The 24,722-nt window shown below is 40.3% G+C and overlaps 1 protein-coding gene across 1 annotated transcript in view; it reads left to right on the top strand.

The window, feature by feature from the left end:
• Positions 1-24,292, top strand: part of EGF (epidermal growth factor) — a 96,569-nt gene extending 72,277 nt beyond the window's left edge. The window contains 14 exon segments of the mRNA XM_061164085.1: positions 3,485-3,491; positions 4,038-4,155; positions 5,186-5,244; positions 5,246-5,312; positions 7,309-7,350; positions 7,353-7,430; positions 8,757-8,901; positions 14,137-14,171; positions 14,174-14,224; positions 14,227-14,271; positions 17,221-17,366; positions 20,964-21,051; positions 21,054-21,068; positions 23,062-24,292. Of these exon segments, the coding sequence (XP_061020068.1) occupies positions 3,485-3,491; positions 4,038-4,155; positions 5,186-5,244; positions 5,246-5,312; positions 7,309-7,350; positions 7,353-7,430; positions 8,757-8,901; positions 14,137-14,171; positions 14,174-14,224; positions 14,227-14,271; positions 17,221-17,366; positions 20,964-21,051; positions 21,054-21,068; positions 23,062-23,303 (1,138 nt within the window). The 3' untranslated portion in view covers positions 23,304-24,292.
• The last annotated feature ends 430 nt before the right edge of the window (positions 24,293-24,722 follow it).

The following is a 24,722-nucleotide window of genomic DNA, read 5'->3' as shown; positions in this document are numbered from 1 at the left end:
CCAATTTGCCTTGATTCATGGACCTAACATTCCAGGTTCCTATGCAATATGGCTCTGTACAGCATCGGGCCTTGCTTCTATCTCCATCACATCCACAACTGGGTATTGTTTTTGCTTTGGCTCCATCCCTTTATTCTTTCTGGAGTTATTTCTCCACTGATCTCCAGTAGCATATTAGGCACCTACCGACCTGGGGAGTTCCTCTTTCAGTATCCTATCATTTTGCCTTCTCATACTGTTCATGGGGTTCTCAAGGCAAGAATACTGAAGTGGTTTGCCATTCCCTTCTCCAGTGGACCACATTCCGTCAGACCTCTCCACCATGACCCGACCGTCTTGGGTGGCCCCACACGGCATGGCTTAGTTTCACTGAGTTAGACAAGGTTATGGCCCATGTGATCAGATCGGCTAGTTTTCTGTGATTATGGTTTTAGTGTGTCTGCGCTCTGATGCCCTCTCGCAACACCTACCGTCTTACTTGGGTTTCTCTTACCTTGGGACGTGGGCTATCTCTTCACGGCTGCTCCAGCAAAGCACAGCTGCTGCTCCTTACCTTGGACGAGGGGTTTCTCCTCATGCCCCTCCTGATCTTGGATGTGGGGTTGCTCCTCTCGACCACCACCCCTGACCTCGGGCGTGGTAGGTTGGTTGCTTCAGCTGCTCCAGGAAGTTCACAAACAACAAATGTTAGATTTTATTCTTCTCTATTGTACACTTATCACCAAGATGGTAAAGAATATATTCATTATGTAACAACTTTAGGGAACCTAATTCTTTAATACTCTGTTCACTCATGATGCTAGTGATTTTCAAACAGGGCTTAGCTCAGCCCTAAAGCTCCTGCAAACCCCACCTCTTCTTCATGCTAGGTCTCTGCCATTCAGTCAGTGCAGCTCTGCTTTGAAACACATATGTATTTGTATTTCTGAGTAAGTCTTAATTTTAACACAGTATGTGGCTTAAAAATCAATTGGAGAACTCCATATTAGGACCTTATATACACTCAACCACAACTTTTGTGGTTGGCAAACTATAGTTAACAAGGCCCTGGAACCTCTTACCCCTCTTTATAGGAATTTATCAGTGTGGTTTTTTATATAATACAAAGAGGTGAATATTTTTAGTAACAGTTTTTTACAGAGCTTTAGAGTTTACCAGATTCTTTAAATGTATTCTGTAATTTGACCCTTATCACAATCTATCATTTTACAGATTTGAAAACTGAAACTAAGCTATATTATTAAGTTAATGACTTGACCAAAGATTTTTAAAATTATGACTGAGTAGTTATCAGTAATTCATGTCAAGAAAAGAAGTACTGGAAACATAGTTATGTTAGGAATATTATTCATCTGGTGACTATTTATTTGCCACATGCTGTGCTACGAGCTGGTGATAGCATGCTGAGCTAAATGCAGCCCCAGCCTCCAAAGTCACAGTCTGCTACAGAGACAAACAATATAAGAGGATAAAACAGTATAGATAATAAATATTGGCAGTATAGAGAACCTTCCTCTAAGTTGATAGAAGATATTTTGAAAGCCTAATGTTTGGGGGACTCAAAAACCAAGGTGAATGACAGATGGTAAACTAGGTCACATGTGTGGAATGAGTGAGTGACAAAATGGCCAGAGATTTGGAATACACATATAATAGGCTACGTTTGGCTTCATACCTGGAGACTGTACTTTGCCTCCTGCAGAATGAATGAAATTGTCCTGGTGAATTGCCTCATCTTTCCTTCCTTGGACTGTATTCTATTTTGTCTTAACCTGTGAAGTTTTAGTTGTACCTGTGAGAGGTTAAGAGGTCTTACTTATGTTTTGTAGTGAAATTTTCATTTCAAGCAAGTAGTTATAATAAAAAGAGTTTGAAAACTTTATATTAGATTTTAGGTCAATATGTTTTTATTCCCCAAAGACACATAATGATATGTGGCAAGTAGATCTGTGTACCACATGGCAAAGTGATTCAATCATAGAAAGTTTCATTGTCAAATTTATTAAAATCACAAAATCTTCTAAATTCCTGACTAAAATGTGAAATTCTTAATGTAGCCTGTTGAGCCCTAGAGAAACTAACTTGTATCCACCTCATCAGCCTTAGTTTGTGCCCTTCTATCCCCCCTTTCGACGGCCTTCTTCCATTACATAGGCCTTGCTGTAACGTGCAGCTGTTGTTTTCTTGACTTACAGTGCTCTTTCTAACCCCCTCTCCACCAAGTCCTGTGAATCCTTCATATCTCAACATAATATGCTCTTTCTCAGAAAGACTTCCCTAGTCTCCTGACCAGGCAATGCGAGAGCTGTTTCAGCCCTCTTGGAACCCAGTATTATTTTTGATTGTGCTCATTACACATATACTTCGGTAATTAATCATGTAAGAAAGCAGAACTCTTGTCTATATCCTCCACCACTGTATTTTTGGCCCTCATGAGGATCTGACACATAGTAGGCATTTTGCAATGAATTAATTTTGTTAGTTTTACTAACTGACCACAGAGTCTTTTCTAGTGTGATAAGGCTAATTCTGATATAGGCCACCACAATGCTCTACTCCTTTATCATCCTTATCTAGATATGTATGTTTCAAAATTCTCAAAAGTTTTTTTTTTTTTAATCACTTTTTCTTCAAATTCTTAAAACAACCATGTGAAGTAGACTGGACAGAAACTGTCGTTGTATTTTAGAGAGGAGGCACGTGGAGCATAGGCATTCGCTCCTTCTGGAGCCAGTGGGTGGCAAAAAGAACTTTGGCTATGGCCTACCCCCCAACTGCAAACGCATGTCGATTGCTTTTCATTGCCTGGGGGATTGCAAGTTATCAAATAATTCCTGAATCATATTCTAATTCCACTAGTGACTTAAAATGTCTTGGGTAATTGGATGCTCTCCACCATACGTTCTGAACAGCCTTGTGATTTGGGAGCTAGTCTTCCAAATAAATGATGAATCCAATGGATAATTGATTTAGGCTGTACTTATCCATCTCAAAGAGTCACGAGTGACAGGAGGTGACCAAACAAGCATGAAAGGCATGTGTTCCCACAAAAGAAATCTTTTTGCTCAAATAGCTAAGCAAGTCAAATGCAATTACCCGATGTCTGCATTCACGTGGGGCTTGAGTCCTACTTAGATCATTTAACTTTCTTTAATTTATTTGCCACTTTGGAGGGTTCTTGACCTCTTCTATACTCAGATGAGCAAGTTTACCAGTGAAAAGACAGAAGATAGTTTATATCCTGCTGTGGTATGTCAGATACCCCCAACTACAATAGAGAGGAGGCATTTGGAGAATGATTTCATACATAAGTAGCTAAAGGAAAAAAAAAAAAAAAAAACAACTTGCTCATGTTTATGGTTCAACAGGCAACTCTGTTCCCTGGGGCATTTGCATTTCAGTGGAGTATGAAATGAAATGATCCATTTACAGCATTTAGTTTGTATGGTTCATGACTCTGTAAAAGCGCCTAGAGGTTTGCAAGTCACGGCGTAAATCTTGATTGTAAAATGTACATTTTGACATACATGTTCTATTATATATGAAACATAATTTTAGTAAATTGACAGTAAATCTTTTTATGATCAAATCTCTTTGCTATGTTGGTACATAGACCTACTTGCTACATATTATCTTTGGGAGATAAGAATATGTTGACCCCTTCATGATGGTTGGGAATTCTCAAATAAAGCAATACAATTTAAAAAATTTGAGTCCATTTACTCCTAGAAATGTTATAGTTCAAATTTGCAAATTCTTTAAAAAATTATAAATAAGTTCACAGAAGGGTTTTGAACACCACATAATTCTTTAAGACTAAAGATTTGTTGAGAGCATGTAAACAGAAACATATGGCTTGTGGATCCTTTGATATAGATACAGATTACAGATCAACATGGTGTTTCTGTTTGGAGGCTAACCTGCCCCAGAACTTGACAAAGGAAGTTCTAGAATGTTCTGTAGAATGCAAAGCATTAAAGTCCATTTTTTTCCTCTGAGATCTGAAAATAATCTAATAGGGTTCTCTCTGTTTGCAGATAATGAAGACTGTGATGCCACTGGGATACAGTACACAGGCTGAGTGCATTTCAGAGGGAGAGGATGTCACATGTCAGTGTTTGAAAGGCTTTGCCGGAGATGGAAAACAATGTTCTGGTAAGAGCAAAATCCAAATACACATATCTGGAAAATAGTGAATAAAAAAGATTCTCTCAGATTGTATTGACTCAAAATCTCCAGAAGGATTATGTTATCCTCAGGTGTGAGTAGATTATTTGATATTAGCTAAAAGGTAGTGGATACTTGAATAGAAAAATGAAACATAAAGTATATGCTCTAATACACTGAGTTTATATTAGAATTCCATAATATATATAGCTGATATTAAGGAGAAGAGTTCATAATTAGCTTTAGAAGCATGAATGTGAGTTCAAGTCAAATTTATAAACTCCCCAACTCCAATAAAAACAACTTTCCCCCTCCAAGGCTTAGATCATAGGTTTTAATTTATTAAATAGGTTTTGCTGGATAGGTTTCTTTTTTTAATTTTTAATTTTATGTTGGAGTGTAGCCAGCTGACAATGTTGTGATAGTTCTAGGGGCACAGCAGCAGAGAAGCTCAGCCATGCATATATACGTGTCCATTCTCCCCCACACTCCCCTCCCACCCAGGCTCTATAGGTTTCTCTTTCATTTTGATGGCCATTGTAAATGTTCTTATGGTTTGAAACTCTGGCACAAAGTGATTTACTTACACATACTTAGCTAGTCAAACACTGAGAAATCTGTGAAAATTGATTCAGAAATGAACTTTATGTCCAAATGCAGGGCTTGCATTATGTTTGCAAACAGTACCTGTCAATGGCTAGATGTGTGTATGTAAGGTTATACCATTCTTTCCTACTATGGGCTTCCCTGGCTGGCTCAGACAGTAAAGAATCTGCCTGCAATATAGGAGACCTGGGTTCGATCACTGGGTTGAAAAGATCCCCTGGAGAAGGGAATGGCTACCCACTCCAGTATTCTTGCTTGGAGAATTCCATGGACAGAGGAGCCTGGCAGGCTACAGTCCATGGGCTCACAAAGAGTCAGACACAACTGAGCGACTAACGCTTTCACTTTCCTACTATAGTCATTTACACCAGGATCGCGTACATATTTCACTAGCTCATCGTTTTGCCCACAGATGTAGATGAATGTGAAATGGGTCTCTTAGTTTGCCCTCCCACGTCCTCCAACTGTGTCAAATACAGAAGGTGGCTAAGTCTGCTGGTGCTCAGAAGGCTACCAGGGAGATGGAATCCACTGTCTGGGTAAGAAAGCTGTGTGTGGAGGGAAGTGGGTGGGGGCAAGCCTTGGAGAATCACTGAACGCTGGGTGTGGTGGTTTGAGAAAAGACAGGATATAACTGTGGTGATACATGTTAAGTCTAAAAGGGGAGTTGTGTGATCTGTTCAAACTGACATGTTTCAGTTCTTGGTAAATAGTCAAGTCCGTGCCCTTTGGCCATGACCGCACAACTTAGCGCCTATACTCTGCAGAGGCTGTTTTCCCCTCTGCCTTTCTAATTCTTTCTCTGGGGGTTGAGTGACATCAGTACCTGATCAATACTCCGTACTTTGAGCCATCGGGGGCGGGGGTGGGGGGGAACCGGGCAGCATTTTCTTTGTCACTGAATTTGGCAGCTGAACTGTGGTGAACTTCAGAGCTGACATGGGTTTGTTGGAGGTCACTGCTGTGCGTGAAGATTCTATGAAAGGGTTCACTGGCTGGCTCTTGATAAGTTCAAGCCACTGACATTTAAATATAAGCAGCGAATGATTAAGACCTCTGTCATAATCGCCATCCTCTGCCAAGGTCTGGGTGTGGCTGGTTGGGTTGGGAGTTCACTTACTGGATGTCATTTACCATTCCAAGTGTCAGTAGCACAGCGTCACTGTACAAGTGAAGACCTGACTTGAAGCCATCCTGGCCCAATAAAATAGTTATCTCAGGTTTTATGGGGCTTTAAAACGTCTCTTCCAGTGTTTTCTTTTCCTTCTGAAAACATGAAAATCTTTTCACGGTGAGGGGCAGATGCCGTGATAACAAACTGAAATGGCATTGCTTTCTCCCCACATGTTGAGGTTAAAGATGAAGTATCAGTCATAACTACCAATTTTCTCGATCTGGTTGATTTAAATCAGACCTTTATCAGATTAGTTTTGTGGAGTCCACAAACATCTGTAAATGCTCTTTTAAGCACATATTTGGCTGTCAGTCAGGAAAATGTCACTGCTCTAATTAAACAGGCTCATAGATAATTTAGACAAACAGGCATTATATTTCATTTACTTTGAAGAAAAAGGAAGGTACACTTTCTTGGATGTTTAAAGTCAGTATGCTCTGGATTCCCACTCTATTACTCACCTACCTCCTTTCATGTAGCAGAGTGTTATGGCCCAGCCTGCCTGATTGGCATGGAGTCCTCAGGCCACATAGAAATGCTGAGCTTGTTCTTGTTCTCTGCACTGTCCCCCACCTTTAGAATATAATCTAAAATCAATGCAGCTGTGATAAGTAGTGAAGAAAGATGTGCATCATAAGAGAACTAAAAATGAATTGGGAGTTTAGAAATACATGTTTGAGGTATTGGGAAGGACTTCATGGAGGAAGTATTATTGTGGGTGAACCTGGGGGCATGAGTATGTTTTGTTAGGCATTTGAGTCAGTGGTGCAATGGTGGGAGATGTGGTTGGGGAAGATCAATGTGGCACTGATGTTTAGGAGAGGAGTGGAGGAGAGATGGGATATGGGAAATGTAGGGAGGCTACTCCTGTCACAGGAATGGGAAATTGAAGAGAGGAAGGACCTAAAGGTTACGGTGGTGATAACTGAGAATAGAAAAGATGGGTAGTTGGGAAAGAAAGAGATGATTTCATTTATATCTGTGTTAAAAAAGCAAAAATGTTTTATTTAATAGGATGTGAACTTGTAAATTTTTACCTAGAGATAGTTTACCATCTCCAACTTTCCCACGGAGCTATTTGTGCTGGGAAGTTTCCTTTCCTTCCAAACAGTAGGGAAGCTTCCAGCCTGACATCAGCAGTTTACCTGCATGGGTATGCACCCCAGGGACCCAGTTCATCTCTCTTTCCAAAATGGATAATAGAATTTTTGAATCTAAAAATGTACAGGGCTCTGATAACATGCATCATGACACAAATTGAAGATGCTCCTTTTCCAGAATATTGGGTTTTCAATTACTATATGAGCCTCTGATCTCCTCTGCACCTCACTTTTCTCTTTCCTACTCCTTTTTCCTGGCAGATATTGATGCGTGCCGCCTGGGCGTGCACAGCTGTGGGGAAAATGCACCTGCACAAATATGGAGGGAAACTATACTTGCACATGTGCTGGCAAGTTGTCTGAGCCTGGACAGATTTGCCCTGGTAGGTTGGTGTGTGGTTTGGATCCAAGGGGAGGGACTTGATTCCAAAAAAAAAATCTCTACTTAACTGTGTTTTCATTAGAGCTTCGAGAAATCATTTGGTTCAATCAGGCTGGTGAGTTTCCTTTCCTGATTAGATTGATGATGGGGTCGAGAATGAAATGGTCCAAGTTTTCTTAATTTAATAGCATCTGGAATAAATCCTTTTTTATTATTCACAATGCAATGTAGGTGAGAACACAGGTGGTTCTCTTTAACTCTTCAGCTAATTCCTGATTTGTAATGTTGATTTTGGGGGCCGCTGGGAGAACTTGGCAGGGCTAGACAGGTTGGGGAGGATGTCTGGACTTCTGGCATTTTGAATCACTTTCAAGGATTTTAAAGTATTACTTTAAAAAGTCAGTATTTCTTGAGCTGAATGAGAACTTTTAAAATTGTTAATTATAGTCCATTTCTGCTTCCCGAACCCCCCTGCAAGAGCAGTATCTTCTCACTATCAGCATTCCAGCATGGGGAGGGGTGGTAGGAGGGTGGCTGGGGAGTTGGCTTCATAGACACCAGAAGCCAGAATCAGCTGACTCACTGCCAGCCATTTACCCATCTCAGCTCTGCAAGCAGAAAACATCCTGAAAAAGGAGAATTCAGCACTTGCTTGGGGCTCTGGTTTTTTAGTATATTATTTTCTCAAATAATTTGCTCTTCTTAGAGGTATTGAAAGACTCCTAATATTTATATAGTCAGCTACACACCCTAATGTTTTTCTTTTAAAGAGCAGTGAACCATTCAACAAAAGGGACTTTTCCACTTGGGCATCCCCTCTGTTATGGTAACATTTCCTCTCTGTCAAAGTTGCTAGTCCTGTCTTTGAGGGCTCACCTGAAAGTTAAATTGCTTTTAGAAGCAAGTATCCTATGGGATAAAATTTTGAGACTCCCAGGGAACTGGGGGTAATGGACCGTATAGTGGTGGGTGGTTTATAAACCATGAAGAGAGATAGTTGTTCAGTGAGACCCTCTTAAGCTAACTGTTGTTTTACATGGTGTGTTTTTATGGATGACAGATGGCTTTTATAATGAGATCTGTACTCAGGGTTCATGTGGTCTTAGGACTGACCAATCTCTTTCTTGCCTCCAATATACTTTATGTCAAATAGTGCTGAACCTCAAGCAAAATGGCTGACTCCGTAGCAAATTCCATAAAGTCTGGTTAAGAAAGTGAAATTATTGTTCCATGTGACAAATTGTTCACAGAAACTAGTTCCTGATGTTGATATCTGAAAGACTCCAGTCACTTCAGAAAGTAAAAGAAATGCCTTTGATTCTTCTAGACTCTACTCCGCTGTCTCACCTTGGGAAGAATGGACACAGTTTTTTGAAAAATCGCTTCCCTGAATGTTCCCCGAATTATGAAGGGTACTGCCTCAGTGGTGGTCTCTGTATATATTTTGGCATTGACACCCTGTTCACCTGCCAGGGAAGTCAAACTGTTTTTCTGCAGAGATGTGATATTGCAGCCCATAACTTTTAGTGAATTCAGAAAATTTATATTGAGATTTTTCTATAATTAAACTTTTCCATAATGAAAAATATATGTAATTTATATATGTAAATCTGGGCTTCCCACATGGTGCAGAGATAAAGAATCCGCCTGCCAGTGCAGGAGATGCAGGAAACTCGGATTCCGTGCCTGGGTCAGGGAAGAGTCTCTGGAGGAGGCAGTAGCAACCCACTCCAGTATTCTTTCCTGGAGATGGACAGAGGAGCCTCGTGGGCTTACAGTCCAAGGGGTCGCAAAGAGTCTGACATGACTGAGCACACACGCACATATGTAAATCTGTATTTGTGTATTATGTGTACGAAATATGTGTATTACACTCTTTCTGAATATTTCACACACACCCCAGCTGTCAGCGGTAAATATAAGATTTAAGGAATTGGGTGATTTTCCCTCTGACTTTAATAACTTGATGTTACTACTGGTACAGTCTGGGAATTAAACTGAGAGAATTTCTTGAAACTTTTATTTTATGCCAAATAGATGGGAAGCATCAATGTTATGTTTCTAAATTTTAAAAGTGTTACATATTGTCACACTGGGCTTCCACTTCTCTCCCTCTATATCCTAATAGTTGGTATTTACATTTTTGTTGTTAACAACTGATAAATGCCGCCCTGGCTGCCTTTGCTTTGCCTTTGTCCCCATGAGGGTTCTGGTGGGTTATGTGTCAACCTGAAGAGAGCATTCAAGGACGCCCTGGAACTCGGAAGTGCTCCCACCACACTCGCTCAGAACCCGTGCCCCTCAGTCTTTAGTAAAACCACACCCAGAAGATCTAGTTCTGTATCCAATCTTACTTTTAGTAACTTTTATAATCTGAAGGCAATCTGAGGGAATGGGTAGATACTGAAAAATAAATAGGTCTCTTCTGGCTGGCCTCCTGACTCAGTGATAATTTCTCTGTGCCTAATGATGGAGTGAGCAAATACTTTGATCCTCATGAGTAGATGCTATAAGCTTAAAAGCTTTGATTATTAATAATAATTAGTAGAAACATAATCTAAATTACTAGAATAAATTATATTCTGTGATGAAGAATATGGTCTTGCATTAGAAATCACGTCATCCTGACAAAAATCGTTGAAAATGTTTGTGAATATTAGCAAAAATGACTCAGTCCTAGTAGAAATCTGTTTTCATATTCATATTTCATGCTGTGGTTTTCTAACCTAAGATAAATTTAGTACTTGATGATAATCATTCTTGATTTTGATAATAAGGATCAAATTGTTTTCATTTGTTCATGGCTTTTTATTATTCCCAATAATGAAATTATGAAAACAAGTATCCTAGCAATGCTTTATGTTTCTCTCTGACACTTTAACTTTGGATTATTAAAGGCATTATAAGAAGAAGGAGGGTATTGCAGAGTTATGTATTGTAGCTAGCACATTAATTTCACTTGGAACTGATAGCACCAATTCATTAAATGACTTGTGAACTCCTTAGCACACTACTTTTGTTTCTGTCATTAAAACCTGATGAAAATATCATATTCCTCTAGTAATATTTTAAATACTAGTTGCTACAAAATGACAAACTGGATCTAACACTTAAATTTAAGCACCTTTAATCAAAAGCAATATTTAAAATATCGCCAGAGTTCCCATTAATCTGGATCATAACTTTGGTTTTGAATTCTATATCTAATAAAAACATGGATTTATCAGATGTCCAAACCTTCTGTCCTTCCGTGCTCCAATGACCTCACCTTGTATTTTTTTAATTCCATAAAAAGAAAACATCTCTAGGGAGTGCTTCCCATTCCAACGGTTATTAGCAATATCTCACAGGCATCATCCTGCACATGTATGCATGAGTGCTACGATACTTCAGTCATGTTCAACTGTGTGCGACCCTATGGACCATAGCCCACCAAGCTCCTCTGTCCATGGGATTCTTCAGGCGAGAATACCAGAATGCTTGCCATGCCTTCCTCCAGGGGCTCTTCCCGACCCAGGGACTGAACCCAGGTCGTCTGCATCTCCTGCATTGGCAGGGGGATTCTCTACCACTAGCGCTACCTGGGAAGCCCAGAGACTGTTCACAAAGTTGTGAGCAGGCTAGTAAAGGAACTTTCTTCCTCCCTTGCTTGGAGGCAATGGAAGCTCCCCTCCCAGATCTAGGAACTCCTAGGAACTCCCAGCTGCCCTGGGGATGCAGAGGATATGAGAACTGGAAGTCTCCACACCCACAGGCCTCCTCAGAGGGCCCCTGCTCAGGGGGTTCTCAGAGGACTCCAAACCGCTTGAGCACAGAAGAGGTCCTCATTTATTCTGGTTTGGCTCTGAACCAACCCACAGCCTCTAGGGCAGGTCTTCTTCAGCCCAAGTTGCCAGAACTATGATGCTGTGAAATGTTTCATGAGAAAAGGATTGAGTGGCCAAGTTTAAGAAATGCTGCATTCGCTAGCTTTCAATTCTTGATTCATGGTCACCACAACATGTGAAAAAGTCTTGTTGACCTTTGTTTAGTTCAGAACTTGAAATTGTTTGACCATGGAACCAAACTTACTCGGCTAGGAAATTTTCTGTTTAATGTAGGATAAGAATTAATCAAAACCTAAAAAATTAGTGATGTGTGGCCTGCCCTTGTGAAATGCCGGCTGATTGCTCTGGGCCTTATAAGGCTGAAAGGCTTTGATATTACAGCCTGCTAGGCTCTCCAGACCTCTTATCATGTGCTTGACTTATTACTTGAGACTTTACGACCTCTGGGAGGATCGGAGGTGTGGCCTGTTAATATCCACCAGTTTAAAAATGGCTGCTAGGTGTTAATAGGAGATGTGTATAACCAAGGACAGCTAGAATTAAAACAGCATCAGGAAAGCCAGGAATAACTGGATGGTCCTCCGTGGGTCCTATACTCAGATCGTGCATGCTCTTGCAGAGTCCGTTCTAGAAGAATAGTTTCTCAGAGGTGCATGGAACTTAAACCTCTTTTTGGATGTGGCCCAATGTAGTAGAAAGAATATAGACTTTGAAATCAGAGAACCGTTTGAATAAAAACTGCCATTCACTAGCTGTGTGACCTGGTACAAATTATGTAACTCCTCTGCATCTTACTTTCCTCATCTGTAAAATGGAAATCTACCATTGAGAACAAAACAAAAGTGCCCAGTGTCCAGTTGCCAAGTCGTGTCTGACTCTTTGCAACCCCGTGGACTGTAGCACGCCAGGCTCCCCTGTCCTACACTATCTCCCGGAGTTTGCTCACATTCATGCCCCTTGAGTTGGTGATGCTATCTAACTATCCCAGTATCAGAAACATAAGGTGTATAATAAAAGCTAGTTTCTTACAGACCCAGAGACAGAGAAAACAAACTTATGGCTTCCAAAGGGGAATGGGCCGGGGAGGGATAAATTAGGAGTTTGGGGTTAACATATGTACACTACTTTATGTAAACCAGATAACCAACAAGCATCTACTCTATAGCACAGGGAACTATACTCCGTATTTTATAATCATCTACAAGGGAAAACAATAGGAAAAAACAGATATCTATGTACATATAATGGAATCATTTTGCTGCACAGCTGAAACTAACCAACATTGTAAAGCAACTATGCTTCAATAAAAAGAATTAATTAATTAATTAAAAAAAAAAAAAAAAAAAAAGCTAGTTTCTTTCCCTTCTGTCTCTGAAAGTGACTTGCCAAAGCTCCTGTGACTAATTCAAGGTACAGCTAGGACTAGACTTGGGATCTCTTCTGGGGCTTCATCCATGCGGTAGATGCATGATTCATCTAAAGCTTGTCCCTTGCTGCCTCTTCCCATCATGGGGACTGACGTCAGTACTCTGTGTACTCATTCCTTCCTCTCCTTCTGGAATAAAATGGGGGCATGGGTATATAGTCAGTGGATCCAGGGCCAAGGGGAAGCAATGCCTAACAAGTGAGCATCACAGAATGTTTAATAGACTATTTTTAAAGTTTATGCTCTTTCAAAGAATAATTAATTCTACTCAAGATCCTGAGAGTTTCTGGAAGCATGCATTCCCAGTAGATGGCAGCATTGCTTCATTTACTTCCACATAAACGTTCACAGTATGTGTTGGCTGCTGATGGCGTTGGTCACTCTGTCCCGTCTTGTGTCTTGGACTTCTTGAGACCCCATGGACTGTAGCCAGCCAGGCTTCTCTGTCCATGGGATTCCCCAGGCAAGAATACTGGAGTAGGCAGCCATTCCCTTCTTCAAGGTATCTTCCCCACCCAGGGATCGAACCCAGGTCTCCCTTGTAGACAGATACTTTACCCACTGTCTGAGCACCAGGGAAGCCCCATATGAACAACAATAATCCAGTAACAATTTCACTAATAAACAGCAGGATGTTGGTGAATGCCTCTTTTCCCTGCACTTAAGTTTTTCTTTCTTGAAGAAAGTAAGTGCTTCTTGTTACCCCTGAGACCTTTTGGATCTATGACTTTTAAGAAAAAAAAGTAAGAAAAATGGTTTCCTCTGCTTCCTGTTCAGAGGCTACTCACATTCTTTTATAACCTGGTCTCAAGTAAAAGACTCTGCTTTCAAATTCTTCCTTCCTTTGACTTATACTGATTGCAATCTGGCCAAACATTTGTTTGAAAACTCCCTTTGCTCCTAGGGCAGGGTTGCTTTGTGTTGGTCTTAGAGAGAGGCAGTTGTTCTTTTAACAGAAATTGATCTTTAATCAGTGTTCTGCAGTGCCTTATAGAGGTGGTATGCAAATAACCCCGAATCAATCCCAGGGCCGACAGACCAATGGGGAAGTCTATGCTGCATTAACTTGTAAATCAGAGTGCTTTCAGCTGACCCGTTTGGCTTCCCTGGTGTCTCAGTGGTAAAGAAACCGCCTGCCAGTGCAGGAGACACGGTTCGATCCTTGGGTCGGGCAGATCCCAGGAAGAAGGAAATGGCAACCCATTCTAGTATTTCTTGCCCGGAACATCCCATGGACAGAGGAGCCTGGTGGGCTACAGTCCGTGGGGTTGCAAGACTGGGACACAGCTGAGTGACTGAACACAGCAGCAACTGACCCCTGATGGATTTTCCATATTCTTCCCAAAATATGAGGCTGAGATGTAGAGGCTGAGAGATGACTGGATAGTGAGTACAAAAATGTGAGCGTTTTTGGCCATGGCTCACCGCTGACGTCTGTTTGTGTGTTGTCAGAGCTTTCCCGTAGGCTACACCAGCAAGCGATGTGAGTACACAGCCTGAGTTGGTGGGATCTGCACCATGTCAGCCTGGGGGCTGTCTGCACGGTGTTCTGCCTTTCCTGCTGCTCCTGGGGCTGTGCGAAGCTCACTGCCACAGGTGATTTTGCTTCCACTGGAACTTTCTGCCTCCTTTGAGCTCCTTAAAGGGCCTCTTGGAGATGAGCTTCTTCTACATACTTATTTCACTTAAAAACTGGAAGAACAGTAAAAAGAAAATAAAATAAAACAAAAATGACCCAGTGGTTCACTGCTGTAAAACATCAGTGGTTTTATTGTTCCTTTCCAGTCTTTGTCCACAGACCGATGTAGTTTATTGGGTGGTCATTTAACAGCATGCATTTTTATGTTCCACCTTTTTCTTTTAGCATCACAGGCTTCCCCTTACCCCATCCCCAGCCTGCATAACTATAATTTTTCATAAGTCCTGTCCATTGAGTTGATTTCCCACAAAATATTAACTTCTGTTCAAGAAAATCAGTACCTTCCCTAAATTGGAAGGAAGTTTCTGGTTCTTGGAGTTTGTGTTTTTAATCATTTCCAATTAAAAGCTTAGAACTGTGGAATAATAGTATTTACATATTTATTACAAAAAAAAAAAAAAAGAAACCAACCCATTACTTTGTGCATCACATTGTTTGCTTATTTTCCACTTTCTTAAAAAGTAGGCCAGTGTCATCCACTATCCTCAATATTGAAAAGCATTTATGCACTATTGTAGCTTGTCTGGCTAATTTAGGGCTTAATAAATGCTTTCTGTTGTTATTATGATTTTCCAAGAATCGTAAGCTTCCCCACGGAGTCCCACATTCCAAACCCTTTTCTATCTTGAGACACAGGATTCATGGGCAAAAACTTGACATTTTAATTCAGTGATCCGTCAGTAAACTTTGTACTTTTTAGCCTAGTGTTCAATCAATATGTTGGATGTTTGTAGACAGAATACTGAATAATCAGCTGTTCATCCATTAGACAGAATGTCAAAAGAAAAGCAGATGTTTGGCAAATACTGGTTAAAAAAAAATGGAAGGAAGAAACTTAAGTCCACATGTACTATAATTATTAAGTTTTTTTTTTCTTATTCTGTGGACTATAACATAGTAAGATTCTCTTGGGATCAAATTAAAATTGCCAACTTAAATATTGCCACATCACTGATGTATACCAGTAAATACAACTGCAGCACTGAGTTTGTCAGTTAGGTGTGTTAAGCAATTTTCTTTAAAGAGATAAAATCAGTTATTCCTCCCTTTGTATCACTCTTGCCTGTCTTATTTAGATTAACTGTCCAAACACTATTTGTTTTGTGTATCTCTGAAAAGGCTATTTGTGAAACTAAATAATTTTTTAAAGTATGGTAATGTAATTACTTCATGAAACTTGATTTCTTGAAAGGCCTGCTTTGTAAGAAAATCAACAGGAAGTGGTATGTTCCACAAACTATACCTTGAAACTTTGGAACTGTTTATATTAATCATTTCAATTGTTCTCCTTGATGCCTTTGGCTAAAAATAATAACCCACACCATTTCCCGATGGGTTCCATCTGTTACATGGAATTCACAGCTCCTGGGATGGGCTTCCAGAGCAGCCCCTATCTTCCTATTGCCCTTCCTCAGATGGGCAGACGGGAAGATCCCCTGGAGAAGGGAAAGGCTCCCCACTCCAGTATTCTGGCCTGGAGAATTTCATGGACTCTAAAGTCCGTGGGGTCGCCAAGAGTTGGACACGACTGAGCAACTTTCACTTTCAGATGGGCAGACAGGCCTGTGTGGCTGAGGGCTGCACTCCCAAAGGGAACTGAGCTGCCATCTGCCTTGAGGTAGTAGCGCTGTTTGGGAATCTCGAGGCTGGCTGGAGTATTTCCCACCACCATTCCTTCATTGTCTTCCCTTAGATGGCTGCTCAGATGTGATGTACCTGTCTCTCTCCCTCTTGAGGGTGGGTTCTGAGGACAGGGGTCCCTGTTAGATCTCCTTTCCTTTTACCCCCTCCCCTAGGGCATGACACCATGCCTAGCATAGACCTGGATGGAGCCTAGGCTTTATATCTGGTGATTGAAAGCAAAACAAAGCAAAGCACAAGAGGAGAGTTATGAGTTGAGTTTTATCTGCAGCAAAATGAAGACCACAGCTCAGGAGACAGCAGTTCAGATAGCTCTGAGAAACTGCTCCAAAGAGGTAGAGGGGAACATCAGAATATATGTGACTTTGGTGAAGGCGGGGGGAGTACGTGTGATCAAGCACCTATTTTTTGCAGAAGGTTATTGCTAGTCATGAGGAGCAAACATCACCATGAAGAATTTTAGTATTTTTCTAGGTACAAGGAGATGCAAGAATTTGGTTCATAAAATCTTTTCCTGAAAAAATTTTTAACTCTCTGAAGATGTGTCCTGCCAGATTTTCCCAGAGCACCGAGTGCTTCACTTCTGCTCTTCACCCTGAACTCCTTTCAGGGGGTGTTGAAGGTCAGCAGCTTCAGCAGCTCGTGACTTAATCCTTATAGAGGTAGATGGCACGTGCCCCTTTGTAGTTGGCCCATCACTGTGACCCAGCCCCTGGGCTGTCCTTGGTAGCCATGTGCCTTCGGTACATCACTACTATCTTCCAACCGCACTGGCTTCAGTTGTAAAATGGAGTTAATAGTGTGTGTGTCACACAATTGCTGTGATAGTGTTTCTAAAATAGGCACTCCCCTCTCTACAAATTCAAAGTCCATTTAAGCAGTGATTTTGTTGTTTTTCCATTGCTATGTCTCCAGTACTAGGACAAGGCCTAGGATACAGTTAGTACTCAGTCGATACATCCATGAATGCATGCATGACTTCCCCTGCCTCCCATGCCCTCCTCCTCCCTTCTCACAATACCTTGGAAATAGTGAAACATAATCTGTAAAATAATGCAGGAAAGAAGGCTTTAAAACCCGAAGTTATGCTCCTAGTCTCCTTAATACTTCTCTTCTCTCATGCATCTTAGGTACCTAAATTTCAGTAACGAAAGTAATTGTCTGACCATCGCTGAATGGGCTACTGTTTTGTTTTGAGATCGTCTCACATTTTGACTTTATTGCAGGACTCAGAAGCGGCTATTGAAAAATCCAAAGAATCCTTGTGAAGAACCAAGCGGAGATGTGATCCGTAGCAGGCCTGCAGATGGCGAGGCTGGGATGCCTTCTTGCCCCCAACCTTGGGTAATGTAACCAAAGTGCATGAAGCAACAAATTGGCTTTATATTAATCCCAGTTCATTTTTTCTCATTCTTTGCTGAGTTGAGAGAGACTGGAACCTATTATAACTTCCAGCTGGTGTTAATATTACCCAACACCACAACAACTGGGAGGTCCTGGGTGGGCAGTGGGGCTGGGGGAACTGTGTCCTAAATTAATCAGACAAGCTAAACTAGTGCCATAATGTAATGGCACAAGATGTTTATGGGATCCTTTTTTCTATCATGTACTTTCTTGCTATAACTTAGCTTTTTATGTGTTTGTGAAAAGTCTTTCCCAATTTTTAGGTGATCCCTTTCAGATGGATGTCTTACAAACTGAAGATTATGCTCCTAATTTTCTTAAAACTTCTTTTCTTACACATATTTTAAGTCCTTAACCTTCAGCAGCAAAAGAGTTTGCCAGCTTTAGCAAATAAAAATACAGAACACCTAGTTAAATTCATACTAATACTGAAAGTTCAATTTTAAATTCAAATATTTCTAGATATCCTGTATTTTGTCTGATAACCCTGTATATTTTCCAAAAAGCATAGTAACTGCAAAGTTCAAAATGCTTCATAGATCGTCCTCTTCAGTCACTGATCTTAGAACACTAGAGGGCAGAGATGGGACAAGCTCTCTTGCAATGGTTGGGATTTCCATTTCCAGGATCCCGTCAGAGACACGTTGACTGGTTCAGTGTGTGTTGTTGGTATCATTTGTGGTATATATTGTGGAAGAAGCTGGATATGGCAGGCCCATGGGGAAGTGAAACCTGTGGGCACATAGAGAAAAGCTTATTCAGGGGGTTTGGAGGGTCAAAGGGATCACTTGGAGTCCTTCCCATATTGCAACTTCCTGCCTCTACCTCATATGCATTTCAGAGAATAGCTTTCCTGTGGCTGTGCTTTTGACCGACAAGCAACCGTCTGTCTCTGCCCATTGTGTACTTGTTCAATGTACTTGTGTACTTGTACTTGTTCAATGTGTACTTATTTTTTGGTTGAACTTGAGTACAGAAATGCAATAAGAAATGAGAATTCTGACTTTACTCTTCTACCAATTGGCTCATTTTCAGCAAGTCACTTAACCCCCGTTTCCTCATCAGGACTCCAAGGCGTTTGGATTACATGGTTGTAAGGTCCCTTCTGTTTCTAGTGATTCCCTAAATGTGCAGTTCTGAGTGAACCTAGTTACAGAAATGTCCTCAGATCTTTGAAGCTTCATGACTCGTGGAATCCTTCATTATCCTGATTTCATTGTTAGTCTATATGGTACTTCCTTCAGGTTTTAGGTAGCAAGTTTAGTTCATTTTATTTAAATCATAGGAGAGAAGGAAAAATGCAATCTGTGTGTATCTTCTTTTTATTTTTTTTCCCAAGGAACATGGCTACAATGACAATAGTTGATTTCTTTTTTTTTCTTTTTTTTTTTCCATTTATTTTTATTAGTTGGAGGCTATTACTTTACAATATTGTAGTGGTTTTTGCCATACATTGACATGAATCAGCCATGGATTTACATGTGTTCCCCATCCCGATCCCCACTCCTGCCTCCCCCCCAAACCCCATCCCTCTGGGTCTTCCCAGTGCACCAGCCCCGAGCACTTGTCTCATGCCGTAGCTCAGCTCAACGGTTCCTTCGACTTCATCGTATCTTCTTATTTAAAAACTCAGAGACACTTGCTGCTGTGAGCAGCGTTCGGACACAGGGCCATGGTGAGAGGCTGACCCCCAGTGGTCAGAACCATCTTGATACCAACTGCTGCTGCTGGCATCAGTGAGCACGAGAGGGAGCACCTGAACAAGGAGAAGCAGCAGAAACAAATCTGGTTCCATCAGCTGCCTTCCCCAACCCAGGCCAGAATCCGGGAACCTATGTTCTTCTAGCAGAGAGGCATGTGGTTGGAAAATTTGCAGTGCAGAGGGCTGAAGTCTGGCTTGAGCCAGACAACCGAGTGTCATTTCTGCTTTGGCCCAGCCTCTTCATTCATTCATTTCTCCACTCTTCCCCAGTAGCATATTGGACACTTCCTGACCTGGGGGGCTCATCTTCTGGTGTCATATCTTTTTGCCTTTTTGCACTGTTAATGGGGTTCTCATGGCAAGAATACTGGAGTGGTTTGCCATTCCTTTCTCCACTGAGAAAAATGGGCATGTGCCCTTAAACAGTGGGTCATGTATTAATTTTGCATTGTGTTACTGCAGGAGACTATTGATGAGGAGGAGATGGCAAGGATGCTTAGTGTTGTGGAAAATAAGAAGATGAAAATGTGTTCAGGGGATTCACCATTCTCTCATCAACATTTTTTCCCCTAATCAACCATTCATTATTCTTCCTATACTTTTCTAAAAAGGAAATATGATCAAGGAAACTTTTTTTTCTTTTCTTCACTACATTTCTGAGTTAGGGGCTCATTATGTAGAGGGCCCGTTTCTGAACCAATGGAGCATAATCAACCAGAGTCTTAGGGGCATCCTCTCTGCTGGGTTACTGATTGGCAAGGAAGGACTTGACCAAACTGCATCCTTCATCCTGGGGCATGGGGTAACTTCTTTTCTTTCCTTTTATCTTTGACCTATTAATACTTTAATCTCTAATCTATCTTGTGTGAAAGTGAAAGTCGCTCAGTCGTGTCTGACTCTTTGCAACTCCATTGACTATATGGTCCATGGAATTCTCCAGGCCAGAATACTGGAGTGGGTAGCTGTTCCCTTCTCCAAGGGATCTTCCCAACCCAGGGATCAAACCCAGGTCTTCCGCATTGCAGGCAGATTCTTTACCACCTGAGCCACCAGGGAAGCCCAAGTATACTGGAGTGGGGAGCCTATCCCTTCTCCAGCAGATCTCCCTGGCCCAGGAACTGGACTGGGGTCTCCTGCATTGCAGGTTGATTCATCTCTTGTGAATGTGAGCCAATTAACTGTGGTCAGCCTGCATTGCAAGTCCCAATCAAATGTGGACAGTACAAAAAATGACATAAATGATAATTCTGTTGACCAAAGAGAAATAATGTTGTTTTCTGGACCTGTCTTTTAGAATTTTGGTTCCCAAGCTGTTCAAGCATAAGAAGACATTTCATGGATCCTTGAAAAATAGTAGCTGCATTTATGAGTTCTTATTAGTCACTAATGAGCCCAAATTATTCAAACCTTAGTATATTTAGGTGAATTTTATTAACTAAGCACCTACACATATATTTGGAAAGTTGGAGCAGAAACATGTAAGAGGCGTTATTTATCTGGTCTGTGGGCAACCCTTAGACCTCTTGTAGATTCATGGGTTGCTTGTGGGAAAAAGTAGTCCCTAGGGATCCATGGCCTAAAAGTTTGGATTCCAGAATTAGAATAGATTCTTCAATAAAGATATTAGTAGTGCCTAGTTGCTTTAATAGAGAGTAACATAAGGCTTCTCACTGAAAACTGAACCCTTCACTAGCCAGAGAAACAAAGTTGATAGGGCCTTCCTTTTGGCTTTCCCCTCCTATAGGATGAACATTACAAAGCCATAGACTTAAATGTATGTTGAGATAATTTATGAATTTTGACGGTGTTTTCTCTCTCCCTTTTGTTCTCTGCAGTTCGTGGTTGTAAAGGAACATCAAAACCTCGGGAATGGGAGTCCACCCGAGGCCCTCACAGAAGGCCTGGCAGCAGATATTGGCCAGTTTCCCCCCTGGATCCTGGTGAATGAGTATCTTTATCTGGATCTTGACACTTCCCTGAGTGTGGAAAGTCTCATGTATGCACAGAAGCAATAGTGAAATTGTATAAGCTATGTGAGCAACTGGCTGTATTGGAATGCCATAGAGCTTAGAGAAATATATTTGGACCAGATTCCTGTCTTATCTGAGGTTACCACATTCACTCAAAACTCTGGTCGTAGAGCAGCCTGCTAGATCCCTTTAAGCAAGCACACAGTGAGGGCCTCCTTATTCTGAATTACACTGGAGTTTGAGGTCATCCTTGGGGTTAGGATCTATACTGGCTGTTGTCAGTATGGTTCCAGCGAAATTGCAAATGACTCCAAGAAAATGTGTTTCATGTTCTAGAATAAAGGGTTCTTGTGAATTTAACTTGATCTGGGGATTCTCCTAGGGATTGAGGGATCTGGGGATTCTCCTAGGGATTGAGGACTATATAAGTCTTATTAGGATCTAGCCCTCAGCCAGATGCCTGGCCATCTGTGAAATCCAGTCAGACCCCTAGAAGAAGGGCCATAAAGTCAACTCACATTTTTAGGCTGTTGTGGGGTTTAATCTGCTTCAGGTAGAAATGGAGTTAGATATGATTTGACATAATACTTTTACCAAGAGTTGCATTATGATAAGCTTCTTGGGCTTGGGTCTTAGATATATATCATAGTCGTATTTCCTAACTCACAGGACAAGGTTGAATACACTTTGTATCATAAACCTTTAGAAAGTTCAGAAAAAACTTTGAGACAATAGTTTCTCTGCTCATGAGAGGCACTTCAGCCCCACTTATGTTTTCTGATATTTGCCCTTTATAAATACACTGATTACCATTCTCTCCTCCTAGAACTTCCTTGTAGAGAGAACACTGGGTTCTTGTTTTGAAAAACTCACTCCAAACCCCCCTCTCATTCATGTTGCCATGTAACCCAGATTCAGTGTGACTTTATTTCCTAATTTGAGGAAGGCTCTGGATACTAAAGTATATACTTCAGAATTGAACATTAAAACTGCAGTCAATATTTTACATATTATACACATATATTAATAACATATAAACTATATACTATATATAATCTTTATTGTAGTTTTAATATGTGTTGTTAAACCTGGATAATGAAAATATTTGGCATTTTCAAAAGTTGCTTAGGGTTTTGTTATTTTTGAAAGTAGTGGAATACCTCCACGTAGTACTTTTTCTTGAGGAGCTAAAAGCAAATAACTTTTTGGTATGAAAGTCATCTTCTTTAGAGGTACATATAATGTAATTTTGCAAATGAAAGAGTATGGTTAAGCCCAGAAAACACTGAGGACTCAGTTAGCTGAGTATTTTCAGGAATAAGTTAGAGTCTCTCTTTTTGCTCATTCTGTTGCAAACAGTTTGACCCATTCTGTATAAGCCACTCATATACCTGTCTCCCAATATGAGTCATCACATCCCCGATCAAGTCTAGCCAGCTCATAAATGTTTAATACCTGTTATGAAAGAGCATGTAGAGATTGGAGGTGGGGAGGTAGAGTGGAAAATGAAATAAAACCTCAAGACTGGCTCTGAACCAATTCTTTCTCTACTCCTGGAAAGCCCATTAAACCACAAGCTAAACTAGTAGTGCCTCCAAAGTTACTTATTCACTGACCTAAACCACCATCAACTGGTGCAGGTTAGGGTAGAATACCATGTCAGGGAATAGGAATGCAACTGCATTTAAAACCCAAGCTCTGTTTTCAAGTCATTTATGGGCCAAATGGAAAGAGAGAAAGTTCACAGAGAAAGCTAAATAGCAATGTCAGGTAGCACAGTCCTTTGAATCATCTTAACTAACCAAAACTATTTTAATTTTTTAAAAATTGGGTTCAGAATGGCTTGAAAATAGGTTTATTTGTATCTCATATTTCAGGTCTACTCTCCAACCACTGTTAGGGTCTTGTTAGCTGGACACTGTAAGTGATGCGAATACTGAAATGTCTTTTTTCTGTTGTATAGCGTCCTTTGAACAGTCATCGTGGAGAATGGAGCCCCAGATGTATGTGGGCACAGAACAAGGAAGCTGCATTGCATCATCCAACGATAAAGGCTCCGGTGACCCGGGGATGAAGTGTAGCTTTTATCTTATCTCCGAAAGGGCTCGGCCCATTGCTGAGGGGGTTGAGAAATCCTGTTCTCTCCCATCAGCTTACCCTTTGTGGCAACAAAGGTCTCCACACCAAATGGAGCTGACACAGTGAAAACTTGAATTAAAAGTAAGATCATAAGGAATAAACTCTATTGATGGGCAGTAATACTTCATTTTAAAAGTAGAGGAAAAATACAGATTTTCCATCTATAATCTCTACAACAAATCACCTACTCAGAGATGAAGGCAAATATATATTGCTTTTTGCTTCTTCCTTCAAGTAGTCTTACTGCAGACTTTCAAGTAAAGTAACCTGGAGAATTATTTGGTATCTCATTAGACACCAAAATAGGGAAAATAGTGCTTTATAAATTGTGTTCAAGTGTTCAATAATCAATACAAATTTTTTTCCTGCCCAGAAGAAATCTGGGGTTAAAGCAATCAATCATACTGGTTTGGTCAGTTATAATTTCTTTTATTTGGACAGAACATTTAGCTCAATCTTATGAAGTTGCTAGAATATTAAAATTATTGTTATAATACATCGTAGTCCTTTAGCTTATCATTGGCATGGTCCATGATGGTAATTTTGCAGAATGAATTTTGATAAATTAATGAAAAATCTACTAACTTAGAACCTTATTTCTTCAAAATTACATGGTTTATTTTTTCTATTTTAAAATCTTTGAAGGAAAACTTTTAAACCATTACCCAAGAGATTTTTCTGTTTCTCTCGTTACTATCATTTTCCCCACAGAAGTTTTTCTTCTAATGAAAATGGTAAATGCCCCCTCTGTATGTTTGCACAGAATTTTTACTTATTTTCAAAATATGAGATTGTAAGCAAACTGCCTGATTTATTTTTATTTTGGACAGCAATCAATTTTTAAATAAAACCAGTGCATAACATAAACATCTTATTGCATACCTGGTTAAGTAATAAATTATAGTTTAAGGGGATGTTAGAGATAAAGCAAAGTGGTTTGACCAGCTTGCTATTGTTACTTTAAGCAAAACATATTTGAAATCTTTCTCTCTGTTATAAAATTTCACGAGGTATTCCAATTAAAGATTATTCTTGGAGACATTGTTATTACAAATTACAAAACTTAATACAGTTATCTGTGGATCATTTGGGGCTTTGGATTATTCAATTTATGCATTAACACTAGTCCCTTTGCTTGTCTTGTCTTTCCTTTCTCTTGAACTCCTTAAACTTTGATTATACCAGAAGTCAGCATGAAAAGCAGTTGAAGCACATCTCAAGTAGATACTTCTTAAAAGTTTTGGTAAAGATTTCGTGGGGCGAGAATAACTTACATTAGTTAGTTACTCAGCATGACCCTTTTCTCTAGTTAATTCAGATTTTTCTGCATTTGGTTTTCCTATGACAGTTGATAATCTAGAGGATCAGAAGACTTGTCATTTATCTCTAATGAGTGAATAGACCTCAGAAAAACTATAGTTATAATTCTCCCAATTATGTGAAAATTATATTACCAAGTGTGAATATTTTTTCTTCTTCCAAAAG

The sequence above is a fragment of the Dama dama genome, chromosome 17 (genome assembly GCF_033118175.1).
Source record: "Dama dama isolate Ldn47 chromosome 17, ASM3311817v1, whole genome shotgun sequence".
Lineage (NCBI taxonomy): Eukaryota > Metazoa > Chordata > Mammalia > Artiodactyla > Cervidae > Dama > Dama dama.
Note: the sequence above shows the minus strand (reverse complement) of the source record. Positions and strands in the feature narration are given on the sequence as shown.